The sequence below is a fragment of the Labrus bergylta genome, chromosome 12, assembly GCF_963930695.1.
Source record: "Labrus bergylta chromosome 12, fLabBer1.1, whole genome shotgun sequence".
Lineage (NCBI taxonomy): Eukaryota > Metazoa > Chordata > Actinopteri > Labriformes > Labridae > Labrus > Labrus bergylta.
Genome location: NC_089206.1, coordinates 1,863,524 through 1,879,979, shown reverse-complemented (window position 1 = coordinate 1,879,979; position 16,456 = coordinate 1,863,524). Strand labels below are relative to the sequence as shown.

The 16,456-nt window shown below is 40.8% G+C and overlaps 1 protein-coding gene across 2 annotated transcripts; it reads left to right on the top strand.

The window, feature by feature from the left end:
• Window positions 1-311: 311 nt before the first annotated feature.
• Window positions 312-5,198, top strand: rps21 (ribosomal protein S21). 2 transcript variants are annotated; one of them, XM_020650454.3, is made up of 6 exons: window positions 312-383; window positions 724-805; window positions 2,855-2,918; window positions 3,221-3,292; window positions 4,018-4,073; window positions 5,128-5,198. In XM_020650454.3, the coding sequence occupies exons 2-6, from the start codon at window positions 756-758 to the stop codon at window positions 5,135-5,137; spliced, it is 252 nt and encodes an 83-aa protein (XP_020506110.1). In that variant the 5' UTR covers window positions 312-383; window positions 724-755; the 3' UTR covers window positions 5,138-5,198. The 2 variants fall into 2 exon arrangements, with proteins under 2 accessions (XP_020506110.1, XP_020506111.1); XM_020650455.3 differs by lacking the exon at window positions 312-383 and adding an exon at window positions 438-462.
• The last annotated feature ends 11,258 nt before the right edge of the window (window positions 5,199-16,456 follow it).

The following is a 16,456-nucleotide window of genomic DNA, read 5'->3' as shown; positions in this document are numbered from 1 at the left end:
GATATTATTATTATTATTATTGTTGTTGTTGTTGTTGTTATTGTTGTTGTTGTTGTTGTTGTTATTATTATTGTTATTGTTATTATTATTATTATTGTTGTTGTTGTTGTTGTTATTGTTGTTGTTGTTGTTGTTGTTGTTGTTATTATTATTATTATTGTGATTGTTATTGTTATTATTATTATTATTATCTAACCAGAAATGCAAAAAAACCTTTAAAGGAAGAGTGAGCTACGTCTTCAAAAGGTAGATGTCGCCGTTGTTAGTATTTTTCTGGTAGTACCAATAAATGTCCATCAGGTGGCGACAACGCACCCACACACAAATATTTCAACTTCCGGGTCGGCTGCTCCTTCTTTCCTGTCGGCCATTTGTCGTATACGGTAGGTTTTTCCGACGAGCTCTCCACTGAAAACGTCAAAAACTCGTAATTTCCCCAAACATAGCCGTCGTTTTTGTTAGGTATGTAAACATTAAAGTGGTTTTGTAGCTGTAGATGACAGATTAGGAGATGGTTTCCCGCTTTAATAACGTAAATACGAGACTTCTGTCCGGTGTGTGCGCAGCCACATGCGGCCGTGATGCTAACTCATGAGCTAACCGGCTAACGCTCCCATAATCACGCAGTTGTTTGAGTATAAGTGGACTGACTGCACAGTTACGGTAGCAGACGTGATTAAACGCAGTTCTCATTTATGATTGTGTTGCTCTTCTGTCTTTTAGGTGTGTAAGCGACTTCCTGTACAACATTAAAGATGCAGAACGACTCTGGAGAATTCGTGGACCTTTACGTCCCACGGAAATGGTGAGTTTGTAGTTTATCACCAAGAAACAGTCAGATGTGAGTTTGTAGTTTATCACCAAGAAACAGTCAGGTGTGAGTTTGTAGTTTATCACCAAGAAACAGTCAGATGTGAGTTTGTAGTTTATCACCAAGAAACAGTCAGATGTGAGTTTGTAGTTTATCACCAAGAAACAGTCAGATGTGAGTTTGTAGTTTATCACCAAGAAACAGTCAGATGTGAGTTTAATGTGTCACAGGTTACTGTGGTTAAACATGTGAGGGCAGAGATTGGCTTTGTTTAAATGTGTTTAAATGTGTTGAAATGTGTTTAAATGTGTTTAAATGTGTTGAAATGTGTTTAAATGTGTTTAAATGTGTTTAAAGTGGAGACAGTGACCCAGCTGACATCAGAACATCATGATCAGATTCAACTTTAATGTCTTTCCACATAAACAAGTTTAGAGAAACGAAATGAGGTTTGACATCTCACCAAAAGTGCAAGAATCTGTTCTATGTTCAGTAATTACAAAATGTACAGATGTGGACTAAAACAAGTGAATTATTGGGTATATATGTCTGGATTAATGGGATAATATAAATATAAATAAATGCTCTAAATGTAAGTATATTCTTCAGATAATAATATACAGATTAAGATGCAGTGAGCATGTTATACTAGTTCACAGATAATATACAGAATATGGACAGGTCGATAACTTATGGAGGTGATATGAACATAGTCTAATACAGGTGGATGAGAGATGTGTGACCAGGAGGAGTGGTGAGGGGATGATGGGTGTGAGGTGATGTGCAGGGGAAAGGGGGGGCTCAGCGGGGGGTAGAGTTCAGAGTTCAGTAGAGAAACAGCTCTGGGGAAAACAGCTGTACCTCAGTCTGCTGGTTCTGGTCCGGAGGCTTCTGAAGCGCCTGCCGGAGGGCAGGAGGGTAAACAGTCTGTGGGCAGGGTGGGAGGAGTCTTTAAGGATGCCGTGAGCTCGCCGCAGACAGCGTGTTCTTTGGACGTCCTCAATGGCAGGATATATTATATTGACCTCTTGTTACCAGGAACATATTCTCATTGAGGTGTAGAGATCTCCTTTTCCAGAGAGTCCTGAACACGACAGCAAACCCAAAAGATTCAGACTGATAATAAACAAATATTTACAAAATCAACAAATCAATCAAACTTTATTTATACAGCACCTTTCAGACAAATTAAATTGCAGTTCAAAGTGCTTAACAAGAGTGCAGGAAAGTTATTGACGAAAAAGTAGTTTCTAAAATCATTGAGAGACTAATGCACACCAATAAGAATTAAAAAAATATATATATAAATAAAATACAACACATAAAAGCAATTCAATATTAAAATAAATACAAAAGAGGAAAATATTTAAAGTTGTAGTAGGATAAAAAAGACAATACAGTAATGTTAAGATTTGAATTGATATAAAAGCCAGACTGAATAAATGAGTTTTAAGATATTCTCCTCTCAGACCCTCAGGAAGGTTGTTCCACAGTCTCGGAGCGTAACAGCTGAAAGCAGCATCACCAAAGGCTTTTGTCCTGCTCTGTGGAACAACTAAGAGAGAGGAACTGGAGGAAAGGACCATTCAGAAGCGTTAAACAGATTTACACATGATCCTTTATCCGACCTCTGCAGCTCATACTAAGACGATGGAGCAAAAACACTAAAGACACTTTCACCAAAGATGAGTTTGAGGAATTAAATGCACGATGAGTCCTTGAGATGGAAGGCCACCGCTGCTGAAAGCTTTAGGAATCAGCAGAGAAGATGATCTCGGTAGCTGATGTTTATCTGTTGTGCCAGATCAGATTAATGCGTAACTACTGATTCAGAGAAGAGAGGTTTTTTAGCGAGCAGGTGGAGTCAGCTGTTCAGTTTTTATTGTGATACATGACAAAATGAAGCTATTGTGGGAAGCTCACACCAAAGGAAGTATTGAAGCAAATATCAGTGTTCTTTCTGATTTTCCTAATCTGTGCATCCCTGATAAAGACCAGGACATGAAGTGATTAACTAAAATATTTCTTTCTTTTTTTTGCCAGCTCTGCTAGCAACAGAATCATTGGAGCAAAGGACCATGCCTCCATCCAGATCAACATTGCAGAGGTAAAATCAAGACTTTGAGATAATTCATGAAACTAAATGCACTTTGTAGTTTGGATCTCAGTTGGACATGTTGTGTTCATGGTCAGTTGAACTGTTTTTTAAAGCCAGTATAATCTGCTCAAACACTCTGGGAATGGTACTTTTTCACATATTTGCAGGTTGTGTTCATTTTGAGATTAGAAACATTCATACATTTTCCTTTTACACCTGTCTTACAGATGTTTATTTAAAAAGAGCTTCTCATGAACTGCAGATGCTTGTCAGTGTTTTTCCTCTCATGTGTTGCTCTTTGTCCTCTGCAGGTTGACAAGGTGACCGGTCGCTTCAACGGTCAGTTCAAGACCTACGCTATCTGTGGCGCCATCCGCAGAATGGTGAGTCTAGAGCTGCTTTTCTTGCTGCTCAGATCTTGATGAATGGTGCTGATGGACAAGATCCTGAAAGACGTTTAACTCTGGCTAGAATCCCTCATCCACACACTCCACTCTTTACACAAGAGGAGCATCCAGACAAACGAATGGATGAGCTTAAAATCAGGATTGTGCACTAAGGCGACCGACGGGAACATAGTCTGAGAATCTACGAGCTGATTACATGATACACACGTCCTGATTTGACTTGTTATCTGCCTGTTGGTTCTGTAAAAACTGATGTGTGAGATGTAATATGTCAGAGTTGGAACGTATCAAACATCAACATGTAGTATTTTCTGTTTTTGTGAGCAGATGACCTTTACCAGGCTTATTTTTTGTTGGCTTTTTGGGCCTTGATTTTAAAGGATAGTTGATAGTCAGAGGAGGGGGGGAGGGGAGTAAAGGAGTCACAGGTCGGATTTAACGCCGGGCCACCCACTTGGATGGCCTCAGTACATGGGGTGTACAAACAAACCACTCGGCCTTTAACGCCCCAGCAGTCTTCTTTTTACTTGGAAACCTTTAAGTTTGGACTGCAGGTTAATTTATTTGTACGAGTCTCAAGTACCAAACTGTTTCCAGTATGAGTCATCTGTCCCCCCCCCCCCCCCCCCCCCCGAGATTTTAATTTTTTCCAAACACTGAAGCTTTTATCTTGAACATTTGTCTTTTTTTCCTTCCTGCAGGGTGAGTCTGATGACTCCATCCTGAGGCTCGCAAGGGACGACAGCGTTGTTGCCAAGTAAGAATTTGTTCCCAGATTTCATAACTTCATGGTCTACTTTGTAAAGATCTCAAGAAAATATACAAAACATGAGCTTGTATCAAAAAGCATCACCATAAATATACAGCCAGGTTGTTTCTAAACCAGAAGAAGTGTTTTATTGATATTTTAAGTTATCAATATAATCATGAGTCTGTACAGTTTGCAGGAGTGTGTCCAGACTTTGTTGAGTGGGGTGGCCCTACTGGGGCACTGACTAATGCAGGGGTGGCCTGAAGTGTGAAGTGCTCACAAACACACACACCAATAATTAACGCCCAGCGTATTTTTTGAGCGCTCCACCTTTTTTTTGTACTGCCGATCTGAGAGCTCAAGTTTTAAATCTTTAAACTTTTCAGAAAGGTCACCGGCGCTCTTGTCCAAATGTGAGATTCCCCGTAGTTTTGCCGCCTGTGGATCGTAACTTGTGCCCACATCTTTTTTGCTTCGTTTCTAATGAGGAAAAACAATCTCAAATATAAAACATGCAGTAAAAAGTAACGGAGCACTGTTTGCCATACAGCGGCTGTTGTCATAGAGACAGGATGGCGAGCAGCGCTTTTCTGCCCCAAAAAAACGTAGGTGGACACAGGGCCTAACTTGTTTCAATGCATTAATTGGCAATGTTTTGGTTAGAAAAATTTCCAGCTAATTCATTGCAAGTAAGACGGTGTGCATTACCTTCCAATCCTTCTGTTTTATGAAATAGATGTGCAACATTTTTATTCAAAATTTCAAGAAGAAACAAAAGATAGTATTCTACATTAATGTGTAAAGAAAAATACTCTCAGCCTTTTGCAGAAAAAAACAGAATAGTCTGGATTTCACACAAGTGACAGTTTCTGACAGGCAAACAGCCAATCACAGTTAATTTGTGGGGTTGCCTCTGTGTAGGCCAATCAGATTTCAAGGGGGGGGGAATGCCCTGTCTTGACACGCCCCAGATTGTTTGAGACTTTATTTCTGATTCAAATTGTGTTTTTTGTTGACAGTTTCAGTAACTCATATCTTTACTTCACTTTTTGTTTTACAGAACCTTCTAAGAGCGGAGCTGGAGAAGTGGAACATTTGTAAAAATAAAAATGTTAAAAAAAAACAACACAACCTGGTTTGTCTTTTTCTCTGGTCTCTCGAGTGTGAACGTTTGACAAATGTTTACAGCATCATGAATATTTCCGTGTTGGCCGTTATTCAAACCACGTATCTCAGTGATTAAATATTTCTGAAAGTGAAGGTTTGCATAGGAACAGTGATTATAGAGCCACATGGATTAATAAAAAGAAATACATTTAATCAAAGTTCAGATGAGACTATTACGGTTTGTTAAATCTCAAATTTGATACCATGATGTGATATGAGTAAAAACATTCTTCTTAATTGTAGTTAATGTCCTTTAAATTATCAGAAACAGCCATTTAGATCGGAGGAAGATCTCTGAAACTACCACGTGGAAAGGTCATTTATGTTTACGTTATTTCAGACCCATAGCTCCATGTCATAAAGGGCTGAAGAAATATAAATACAGGACATAAACAAAGGCATGAAATCACTGAAGTTACACATTTTCCTAATTAAAATACGAACACATTTGCACCAGTGTTTCCAGGAAATGCAAGAAATGCCATTTTCAGAATCATTAAATCAACACATTTGTATATCACATGTCTCAATACAGCATGAAATGTGGAGACCTTTTTAGTAACAAACATTTGACTTGCATTTGTCCATCTTGGTAATTCAAGACATTCTGAATGCATCATTATTTGACAACTTCAACTTTCTCTTTTATTTTGCTTTACTGTAACTGCACCAGAAGTGAGCAGTGTACAGTAAACTCTGTTTAACCTTTCTGTGCACATTAGACATTTCGGTGCCAGCATATTAGTTTAAATTACAGTTTGCAACACATCATCATCATCATCATCATCATCACTCAAGTCATTCCTGGATAGTCTGAACTACCCTAACCAGACTTGACACGTAACTCTAGCAGCACTCCAGCAGAGGGCAGCATGCAACAAGAAATATGGTTACCTTCAAAACTTGAGTAAATATTCCAGAAACAAACACTATTTCTGATGCTTTCTTTTTTTCCGACTGTTACAAATTGTATTAATAAAAATGACTTAACATGTTGCTTCTAATCTACAGGTACGCTAAGTGAACACTCTCACCTTTAGGGCTTTATTTACACAAGTGGTATTTAAGGCATATTTTAATGAGTTATGCTTATTTTGATTTACTCAATTGGGGATTATTTTTTTTTACCGTTTAAACAAATAACGGCTAAAGTTTTTGGAAACGTACGAAACAGCGCCCCCCTTTGGTAACAATGTCAGTCAATGCCATTTGTGTGTGTGGTGAAGGAGGGTACTGCAACGTACAGGTGCAGCCGTGTCAAACTTACTGAGAGAAAGTTAAAGCTGAAGTTTTCTCCTTTTTAACATAAATTGTGAGTAAATCAACCCAAAAACAAAAAACAAATGGAATACAACAAAATAACAGCAAGGTATGTTTTAAAAAATAATATTGAAAGAGTCATACCAGTGGTGTTGCTTAAAAAGGTTATTAAAAATATATAAAATGTGTCTGTATTGTAAGCTAATGGGCAAGAAAGCGATTTAATTTATGATTAAGACGCTGAATTACGTGTGGCTTATTTTGTTTTGTGCCAGTTTCCTGGATCTGGTGTGGAGCCAGCCTCAAGCAGACACTTGACGGACTGCAGGATTTTTCACTTCTGCATTGCCTTAATTATTCAAACTTGATTGTTGTCACTTGAGTTGAACCCACCCAACTTTGAGCCCACCCATTTAACTTGTCATAAGATCAGATCAGAAATAGATAAATAGTTAAATAAACCTGATGAAATCTCCTTTTTGTACATGCAGCCAAACTTTATTACAAAAGTTCTGATGTAGGTCTGTTGTTGCAAATGGATTTTGTCTCCTGCAGATCCTGAAGTAGAGGTGTGTTACCTGTCGCTGTGTGCACCACCTGGCTTTTTAAAAAAAGAGCAAGCAGCTGAAAAAGGGGGAATAACAGAGCAAGGTGAAGGTATGGAGAGGTTACAGTGGTCATTTAGGCTAAACACAGTGTGGGGGGGGGGTGAGAGCGGTTTCAGGGCGTCTTTAACCTCAAACAGCCTCAATGATAGCTGTCATCAGCTGCTTTACTGCTTTGTTCCCACACATTCTCCTGTTGGAGAGGTTGGGCAGGTGGAAGTTTGTCACCATCATCTTCCTCACCTCCCCTTCTTTTTTCGTTCTGTTCGTTTTTTTTCCCCACAAGGCCCGGTTGAACTTGACTGGAAGGGGCGTGCCTATCCTGACCCTCCATGCGCATTTATCTGTGTTTAGAGAAACTCTGATTCTGGGCTTGTTGCTCTCATAACGTATTGAAGGCGTCTCTAGTGAACGGTCATATAATTTTCAAGCGTTTTTGGGTATTTACAGGATAGATATCGAGGGGGAACAGACATGGGCTCAAGTTAAAAACTCAAATTGCAAAAGTCATCTCTGAAATTACAACTACACAGATTTAGCCCTTTGCATAACGGGGTAATGGGTAACTAGCTCTCACCTCGTCCCACAGTCTCTTTCCCAGGTGAAATGACAGACTCCAGTGAGTGTGCTCTGCTCCTCTGCCTTATAATTGCATCGCTTCCCGCTCATGGACAAATGAGTGACCGTTAACTGCCTGTAACCGTGAGAAAAAAACAGGATGCCACCCCCTGTTTCTCTTGAGAGAGCAGACAGGCAAAACAAAGTTTAATGTGTGCTGCAACATTAAGCTCTGCAAGAATCTCATGCTATAAAATAACAATATTGTTAGAGAGAAGACAACTTAATTGGCATAAAAGGTAAATTGTTGAATTGCAAACATCCAATATTAGAATCTTACTTAAATGCTGGCTTCGCCCTGCATTACATCATGCTTATATTGCTTCTTAGTGTTAGCATCATGATGTTAATAAACATTTTGCATGAGCCTCAATCTCTTCTGAATTTCATTCTAAGCATGCTTGGTGTTTTTTTTTTTTTTTTTTTGAGCCTGTGGCAGGGAGCCTGTGGCGAGTCACAGCTCGTCAAACAATGGTCTTAACATAAAGGGGATGGAGCCTCTCTAGCACCCCCTCTCCCCTCCCCCTAACCCCTCACCTGGCCCCCTGCATACCTTTGACACACAGACAAAGACCACTGTGTGAGTAATGAGACGACGGACAGAGAGCCAGTATGAGAATGTGTACGCATGTATCCTGATCTGAAGAATTTGATTGCATGTGTGCTAATAAAATTCAAAACTTTTGTGTGTTGCAACAGCAGGTGTTTGTTCTTTTTTTTTGACAGGAAGTTGCTTTGTCGCTTTACTCAATGACATCATTTTCTCTTCAGCTGATGTCACTGACTGATCCAGATCTTCAGAGTCTAAATCCTGACTCTGTTTTCTCCTCGGTTGGTTTAAATATCGTAGAAACCAGAAAGCTGCAGGTGAGCAGCTGTAGTTCAGACTGCAGTTCCTTTAACCTCCACCAGGTGTCAGTTATAACAAAACTATATCTACCGTAACAGGTGAACACAGACCCTGAAGTTGTGTTTGTAATTTTATACTTTTCAAAACACTGATAGTGAATAAAGTTTGACTTATCCCACAGCTACAGATTTAGTTTGCTTCATGCTCCAAGAATGTAACCATAACTTTCCTTTCCTCGTCTTCCTCTGTTCCTCTCATCCTGTCTTTAATAAGTGCTCTCTTTATGCTCCTCTCTATCTTTCCATCTCTCTCTCTCGCATCCTTTTGTCCGTCTTCAGAAGCAGCTGGTTTCATGTCTCCGTCTCTTTGTCCTTTTTTTTAGATGTCAGCAGTCTTCAAAGTGGGGAGCAGGTTAACAAGACGCCGGTAAGAGAGAGAGAGAGAGAGAGAGAGAGAGTGGGTTAAAGAGAGGGAGGGGAAACACTGTTTTTAAAGTGAAATGAATCCTTAATGACTTCAAACCTCTCCATCTGCACTAAAATACTGTCATTAATATTCTTTAAATTAAAGACTTTACAAGCTTAAAAGCAGGTTATTGTCATCCTGCTTAAATCAAAACACTGAAGACTTAATGTGGCATCATTTATCAGGTATTTATTTGGGTATATAGTTACAGTAAAATCCTAGAATTTAAGAAACAGATGAAGAGATTCCTATCAATCCTCAATGTGAAGCGTCAGGAAGTAATGACGTGGTGAGTCAAATTTCCAGAGAAACCTGTTAAGAGCGATGTAGTTTTTAAAATTAAAATGTTGACATTTAGGCACCATTGATTGTATCACACGAGTCAGGACGATGATAAATTGCTGAATCGATATATTGTCCAAACTGCAACCTCCGGTGTTGAAAAATTAAGCCAATGCAGAAGTGTAAAATCCTGCAGTTCCTCGAGTGTCCACTAGAGGCTGGCTGCAGGAACGCAGAAAGTCACATACACACCCATTCAAATATTGCCAATTTAACAGCATAAATAAACATGTTTACAGTCTGGTACAAACAACTAAATAGGTCTGATTAGTTACTGTCCTCATAGGCAAACACTGTAAAGGTGGCGTTTTGATTTATGAACAATACGTGTAGGTGTGTAGCTGACATGATTGACAGGCGAGATGTAGCTGTTCATCGAGAGGTTTAAAACCCGCCTCAGCTCCAGCTCTCAGCCTGTTGTTAGGCTGACTGAAAGTTAGACTGAGACAGCATTTCCAACATGGCGGCTGCTGCTGATGAGCCTCCAGCGCCCCCTGCAGGAACAGATAAGTGACGTCACTCAGGCTTCAAACATTCATATTTACAGTCTATGGTCAGAGCCCAACACGTATCAGGGCTTTAAAGTTGGAAGTAGAGAAGTTGTCATGTGTTCTCGCCTGTCTGACAAATTCAAACTGGTGGTCTCAAAGAATAAATGTTGTTTTTTAAAATGTATTTTCCTCTTGGTCACACTAAATGAAAAGTCAGGGTGATCACCACACATCCTTCTCTGGTTTAGTGTGTCTGCAGAGATAGACCCACAGACATCAATGATCTCAGGCTCTGATCCTGTCTTTAGGTAACTAAAAGAGAGAGAGAGAGAGAGAGAGAGAGAGAGAGAGAGAGAGAGAGAGAGAGAGAGCCCACCAGGAGTGTGTGTGGTTTGAAGTGTCGTGTAGAAGGAGACAAAGAGGAGAGCATGTAGGTACCTGCCTCACACACACACACACACACACACACACACACACACCCCCTTTAGTCCGCTGTCAACCCCAAACATCCCCTCCCCGGCCCACAGCACTTCAAACACATCCGCCCTCAGCCGTGTGTGTGTGTGTGTGTGTGTGTGTGTGTGTGTGTGTGTGTGTGTGTGTGTATGTGTGTGTGTGTGTGTGTGTGTGTGTGTGTGTGTGTGTGACAATCTCTAAGTCCTAAGGCGGAGCATCTGAGGAATGCTGGGAATACACAAACAGTATTTACTCAATACTGTTATCACCTGAATACACTGGAGCTATGACTTCAATAGACGACGACATGAATTGTGAGCATGCACAGTGTGTGTGTGTGTGTGTGTGTGTGTGTGTGTGTGTGTGTGTGTGTGTGTGTGTGTGTGTGTGTGTGTGTGTCTAGTCTATGATGATAAGAGCATTAAGAAAAGTTTTGTCTGAGGACAGATACTAACAGATGGATTAAGATAGAAGCGTCTGGTTTTCTCGAACAGGTGAGGGCAGGAAGTCAGGAGCCACAGAGCTGACATCTCCACTAACCTGGACGAATTCAAACTTTATGTTTTACATATAACTTTATAGAATTAATTCTGTATTTCTGAATTGTATATAGGTAAAACATGAATATTTGTCACCATTTAAAACTTTCAATATCTGAGAAGTCTGCTTGTTAAAGGTAGGGTTGGTCACTTTCTGAGACTAGCATGATTTTGAAAGTAGCATTCCCTCAGTGCTCCGTCTGCACCCCCTCCCCCTCCCCTCTGTGCTCCCTCGTAAGCCACGCCCCCTCACTTACATGAACGAGCGTCGTTGCTCCAGAAGTGGACCTCAGCTCATTTCTGTCATTGTATACGTCGTCTCATGTCTCATTCAGAGATAATTCAACTTTATCAAAATACATGTTTAAAAAAAAAATATTTTACTATTCACAACGTCCAACGACAAAATCACAGTATAAACTCCTAAAGTCATCGGTGAGACGCTTTGAGTGTGAGCTAAGGGGTAGAGAGCGAGCAGGGAGACAGGGAGGCGTGTGATTGGTTCATCAGATTGGTACCTCGTGGCAGACATTAGTTAAAGTCTTTACAGACTTACAAACTGATACAGATGATGGATTTTCTTTGTTCCTTTTTCAGAGAACATGAGTTATTAATGTCTGTCAGGACCTAAAGACAATTTACACCAGAATCTGAAAAAGTGGATCTGGAGGAAATGACCAACCCTGACTTTAACTGCAGAAGTCAACACGCTCATCATAACTGTTTTTTTCCTGAGGCTATAACGGTCCATAATCATAAGTTCTTCTGGAGACCCCCTCTCTCCTCCCAACATTTCCTGTCTCCCTTAAGCTGTATAGACTTTACCGCTTTTCCTGTTCGGGGTCCTGGGGGGCTGGAGCCGAACCCAGCTGTCAGCCGCCAGTCGATCACAGGGCCTGTCCTATCTAATAAAGGCGAAAATGGCCCAAAAACAATCTTTTAAAAAAAAGAGAGCAATGAGTTAAGTCAAAACTTTAGTGTCTATATAACATGTTTAATTGTCTTAATTACTCTAAATATGAATACAATTTACTAAAGTAACGCAATTTTGTATTAAAGGAGACTGAATATTGGTGATACAGACACTAAACGCATTAGTAAAATGTTTACTGAGGGAATAAATGAAGTGAGAAGTCGGCTAACGTTCAGTTAGAGGCGCCTCCTGCTGGCCATTAGAAAGAACGCAGCGTGAAGACGCTCACTCCTTCTTTACAGTCTTTTAGTGAAAGAACCAGCGGGGGGTAAGTGGGTTCAATTAAAGGAGCAGTTAGCCGTCGCCATGACAACCTGTGGCCTGTCCCTCACTTCTCCTCTGGTCTCCACGGCAACCAGGAAGTAGATTAGTTCTAGAGTTCATGAAGAAAAGGCGGTGAGAAGGAGGAGGGATTAGCGAGGTGAAACGACAAGCCCTCTTTCTTTTCTTCTTCTTCTCTCTTTATTTGTCTTCACATAACTTTTTCTTTCGTCACCAGATTCCCTCTCCTCTGCTTTCCCTCCATCCCTCTTCGCCTCTCGTGCACTTATTGACCAATCAAACTTTTTTAAACAGACGCAGGCAGCACTGATTTAAAAACGTTTATGTCATTTTAAGGCTAAGGCGAGAAGATATTTGAATGTTTTCTGTCGGAGAGTTTGAGGAGGAGACGGATAAAAGCTGAGAAGAAGAACGATGTGTTCACAGAAATATTTACAGCACATAATGTTTATTACACATTGAAAAAGTAGCTTCCAACAAGTAAAGAATATAAATGAATATTGCACAGTCAGAAATGTAAAGATTGCAAAGGTAAGAAATGTGAATACTGCAGGAAGTGAAGAGGAAATGAGATTATAAAAGAGTTTTGCTCCTTATATGGGTTTGATAGAATTTCCAGTTATTTGCAGTGGGCGTGGTTTGACCTCATTTTTACCTGATCATTTGTGTGGCGGTTTAGACAAAGAGTGTGAGTGGGTTTGAATATTTTCTGTTGACCGTCATCGTCTTAAAATCTTTTGGACTTTTTGTGTAGGATTATTTTTCACTCTTTTGTTTCATAAATCAACAAACATATCTGAACTATGAATTTTATTTCAATATGAACGAGTCATAGCTACACGCTCACTTAGTCTCTGTGCGGCGTTCTCTAATCTAAGCCGCCACATTAACAGGTATGTTGTCATGTTTTAGAGAAGCGTTTTGTCTCACACAGAGGCAGGTTTGAGTCACATCCTCGCAGCTCGACTACATGAAATGAGTTCCTTCCTGGGTTAATAAATGCTGATCGTATAGGTAAAGTTTGAGCCGTGATCTTTAACACACTAACCAGAGAAGTGTCTCCGCTGTGACCTGTGAGCCCGCAAACAGCCGCAGGAATGTTCTAGTGTGTCAGTGAATGAAGCTCCGCTGCATTAACACACTGCCTCGAGACTCCTTTAAACTACAGGAGGTCACTGACCCCGGCAGTGTGTGTGTGTGTGTGTGTGTGTGTGTGTGTGTGTGTGTGTGTGTGTGTGTGTGTGTGTGTGTGTGTGTGTGTGTGTGTGTGTGTGTGTGTGTGTGTGTGTGTGTGTGTGTGTGAGTCAGACTTTGTGTGTGTGTGTGTGTGTGTGTGTGTGTGTGTGTGTGTGTGTGTGTGTGAGTGTGTGTGTGTGAGTCAGACTGTGTGTGTGTGTGTGTGTGTGTGTGTGTGTGTGTGTGTGTGTGTGTGTGTGTGTGTGTCCACAGGTCAGAGTTGAGCATGTGTTAGACAGACGATGGAGGAAGTGGATGTGTGAGGTTCCTGGACTCTGGACATTGTCTACAACAAACATATAGGAGCTTTCACACATGCAGAAAAACTCCTGATATTTCCAGGAGGATTCTGTATGAACGTAAACAGCCCAATTTTTCATTTGGACTTCACCCAGTGTTTCTCCTGACAGACCCCCGAGTATTTTTTCTGCAGCAAGTCCGAGTGAGCTGATGTGAGAACGCAGCAGGATAGAGAGAGAGAGAGAGAGAGAGAGAGAGAGAGAGAGAGAGATATATATATGTATATATATATATATATATACATAGGATATTATTATTTTATCTGGAGAATTCACCTCGAGCCAATGAGAGGGAGGGAATTAATATGCTGTGACTGGAGTCAGTGCATAGACTGTCTGCCCACGACCGCGACCATCTCTTACCTCAGGAGTGTGTGTGTGTGCGCGTGTGCGTGCATGTGTGTTTGTGTGTGTGTGTGTGTGCTTTCATCTTCTTAAGTGGTTCCTGTAGCTTGATTAGATGGTGCTACAGAGTCCATGAGAGAGCACACACACACACACACACACACACACACACACACACACATAGATAACAGCTGCTCAGGTGAGTCAGGCCTTTTACTCAATATAAGCGGTGAGATGTTGTTTTTTTCTCTGAATTTTACATATAAAAAGTTATTTCTTGTCCTGTAAACATCTTTCTTCAACCTAATCCAAATAATGAAATAATACAGAAGTTTGACCAAAGTGTGTACAATCCCTGTATTCTCTGAAACCCTGAACGCTGGCTGGGAAACTATCAGCCTCACAATACGCCTTTTTCTGATGTTTATTATGAAAAGTTCAGCAGCGTTTTATGCCTTTATTCTACCGACAGGTCAGTTGATAGAGGCAGAAACCGGGGAGACTAACCCCCCTGTTCTGCTTCTTATGGTGCTGTACCTTCTGATTGGTACTGTGAGGAGTAATGCTTTGAGTCTTTTTAGCTCACATGTTTCATTAAGGCCTCTCCACTTTCATCCTTCAAAGATGGAGGGACATGTACGCGTGAAATGAAGCTCTGAAGAAAGACCTTCAGACCTCTGCCTGAAAACGCTTCCCGTCCTTTAATTCGCCCTTGTTGTTATGTCGGTTCTTCACTGAAGGATAGAAGCGCACAGAAAACGGGGAAACCGCCTCAAAGAGAGGACAACTTATTCAGGAGGACGCCAGAAGCTCCTGGATCCACTCGACCTGAAGGAGGATTATTCTGGTGTGTGTTTTCAGCACAGGGGACGGAGCCTTTCTCTTCTTCTGTGACATTTAAAGACTCCACTTTAAAGAGTGTTGAGATGGAATACTGAGTGGACACACTGTCTCTCTCTCTCCCTCTTGTTCGTCCCTCACACACTTAACCCGGAGCAGCAGCAGCAGGAGGACAAAAGTCTGTATGGACGTTCTGACAGCTCCCAGGGAGGGAGACGAGATTACAGAGAGAGAGAGAGAGAGGAGGACGGATTAAAAAAACACAAGAAGAGTGACAGTTGTCCTACAGTCCCCCAGAGTTTAAACACACAGAGGAAGAATCCCCTAGACAAACTTTACCATGTAGCTGTGATGCTAATAAACTGTTAGCATAACCAGGAAGAGCTGGAGCAGGAAGAGGGGGACGCACTGATGTGTTGCAGGACCCATTAGCGATTTAAAGCATATTACAAATCTGGATTTCTTTCTTGGAAGTTGAGACCAGTAATGACACCAGCAACAAACTTAAATAAAATCACAGCTCATGACTCGAGGTAAAGAAAAAAACCACGAGGACGAGTTTAAACATTACAGCAAACAAAACGACTCGATTTATTAGCTTTTCTTTTTCCTGGATGAAAGAACCTCCTGTCCAACTTTTTGGTCTTTTTTTTTTTTTAAGAATCACTTCACTTCAAGAATCAGTTGTTACAGATTTATAATGATCCAGATAAGAGGCGACAGGGAGGGAAACGTGTGTTAATGTATGAAACCCCGTCACCTATCACTCGAGTAAATGTGCAAACCACAACACCTTCATGACACCCTTTTTTTTAAAGACGGCTGTGTTGAAGGATCAGACTGAAATAGTGTGTTGGTGTAATAGTGTCAACTTTAAATGTGTCTAAAAATAACTTTACTTTTTTTTACAATTCTGGCTTCATGAGGTCAAACCTCTCCAGCAACTCTTGACGTATGAAGATCTACTTTATTTTTTAAAGATTTATTTTTGGTCTTTTTGTGCTTTTAATGGAGAGATAGGAAAGTGGATAGAGTCGGAAATCAGGGAGAGAGAGAGATGGGAATGACATGTGGGGAAAGGAGCCACAGGCCGGATTTTGAACCTGGACCGCCCGCTTGGAAGACTACAGCCTCTGTACATGGGGCGCGTGCACAAGATCTATACTTTATTAACGTTATTCGACGACCCACACGTTTCAGGTATCGGCCTTTTGACCTCTTCAAATCCTCAACACATATATATATTTATATATTAGATCTTGAGTCTCACATGCTGAGTTTTGCAAATCAAAGTTTCTGACTTCACAGCTTTTTGCATGTTTTAAACGTTAGCTCTGATTTAGTTCTCTCTCTCTGCTGTGTGTTAACAGAACGAGCCACGTGTGTGGTCGTCTGTGTGTGTTTGTGGAGAGCAACTGTCTGTGTTTTTATTTGTTTTGTGTGTTTGAGGGTCTGAATCCCCCTTCTCTCTCTCTCTCTCTCTATCTCTCTGTGTGTGTGTGTGTGTGTGTGTGTGTGTGTGTGTGTGTGTGTGTGTGGAGGGGGTGGGGGGGTTGTTGATTACCCATTTGTCGTTTTGACACTTTGTGGGTCCATTTAAGTAATGTCAAATTAATGAGAG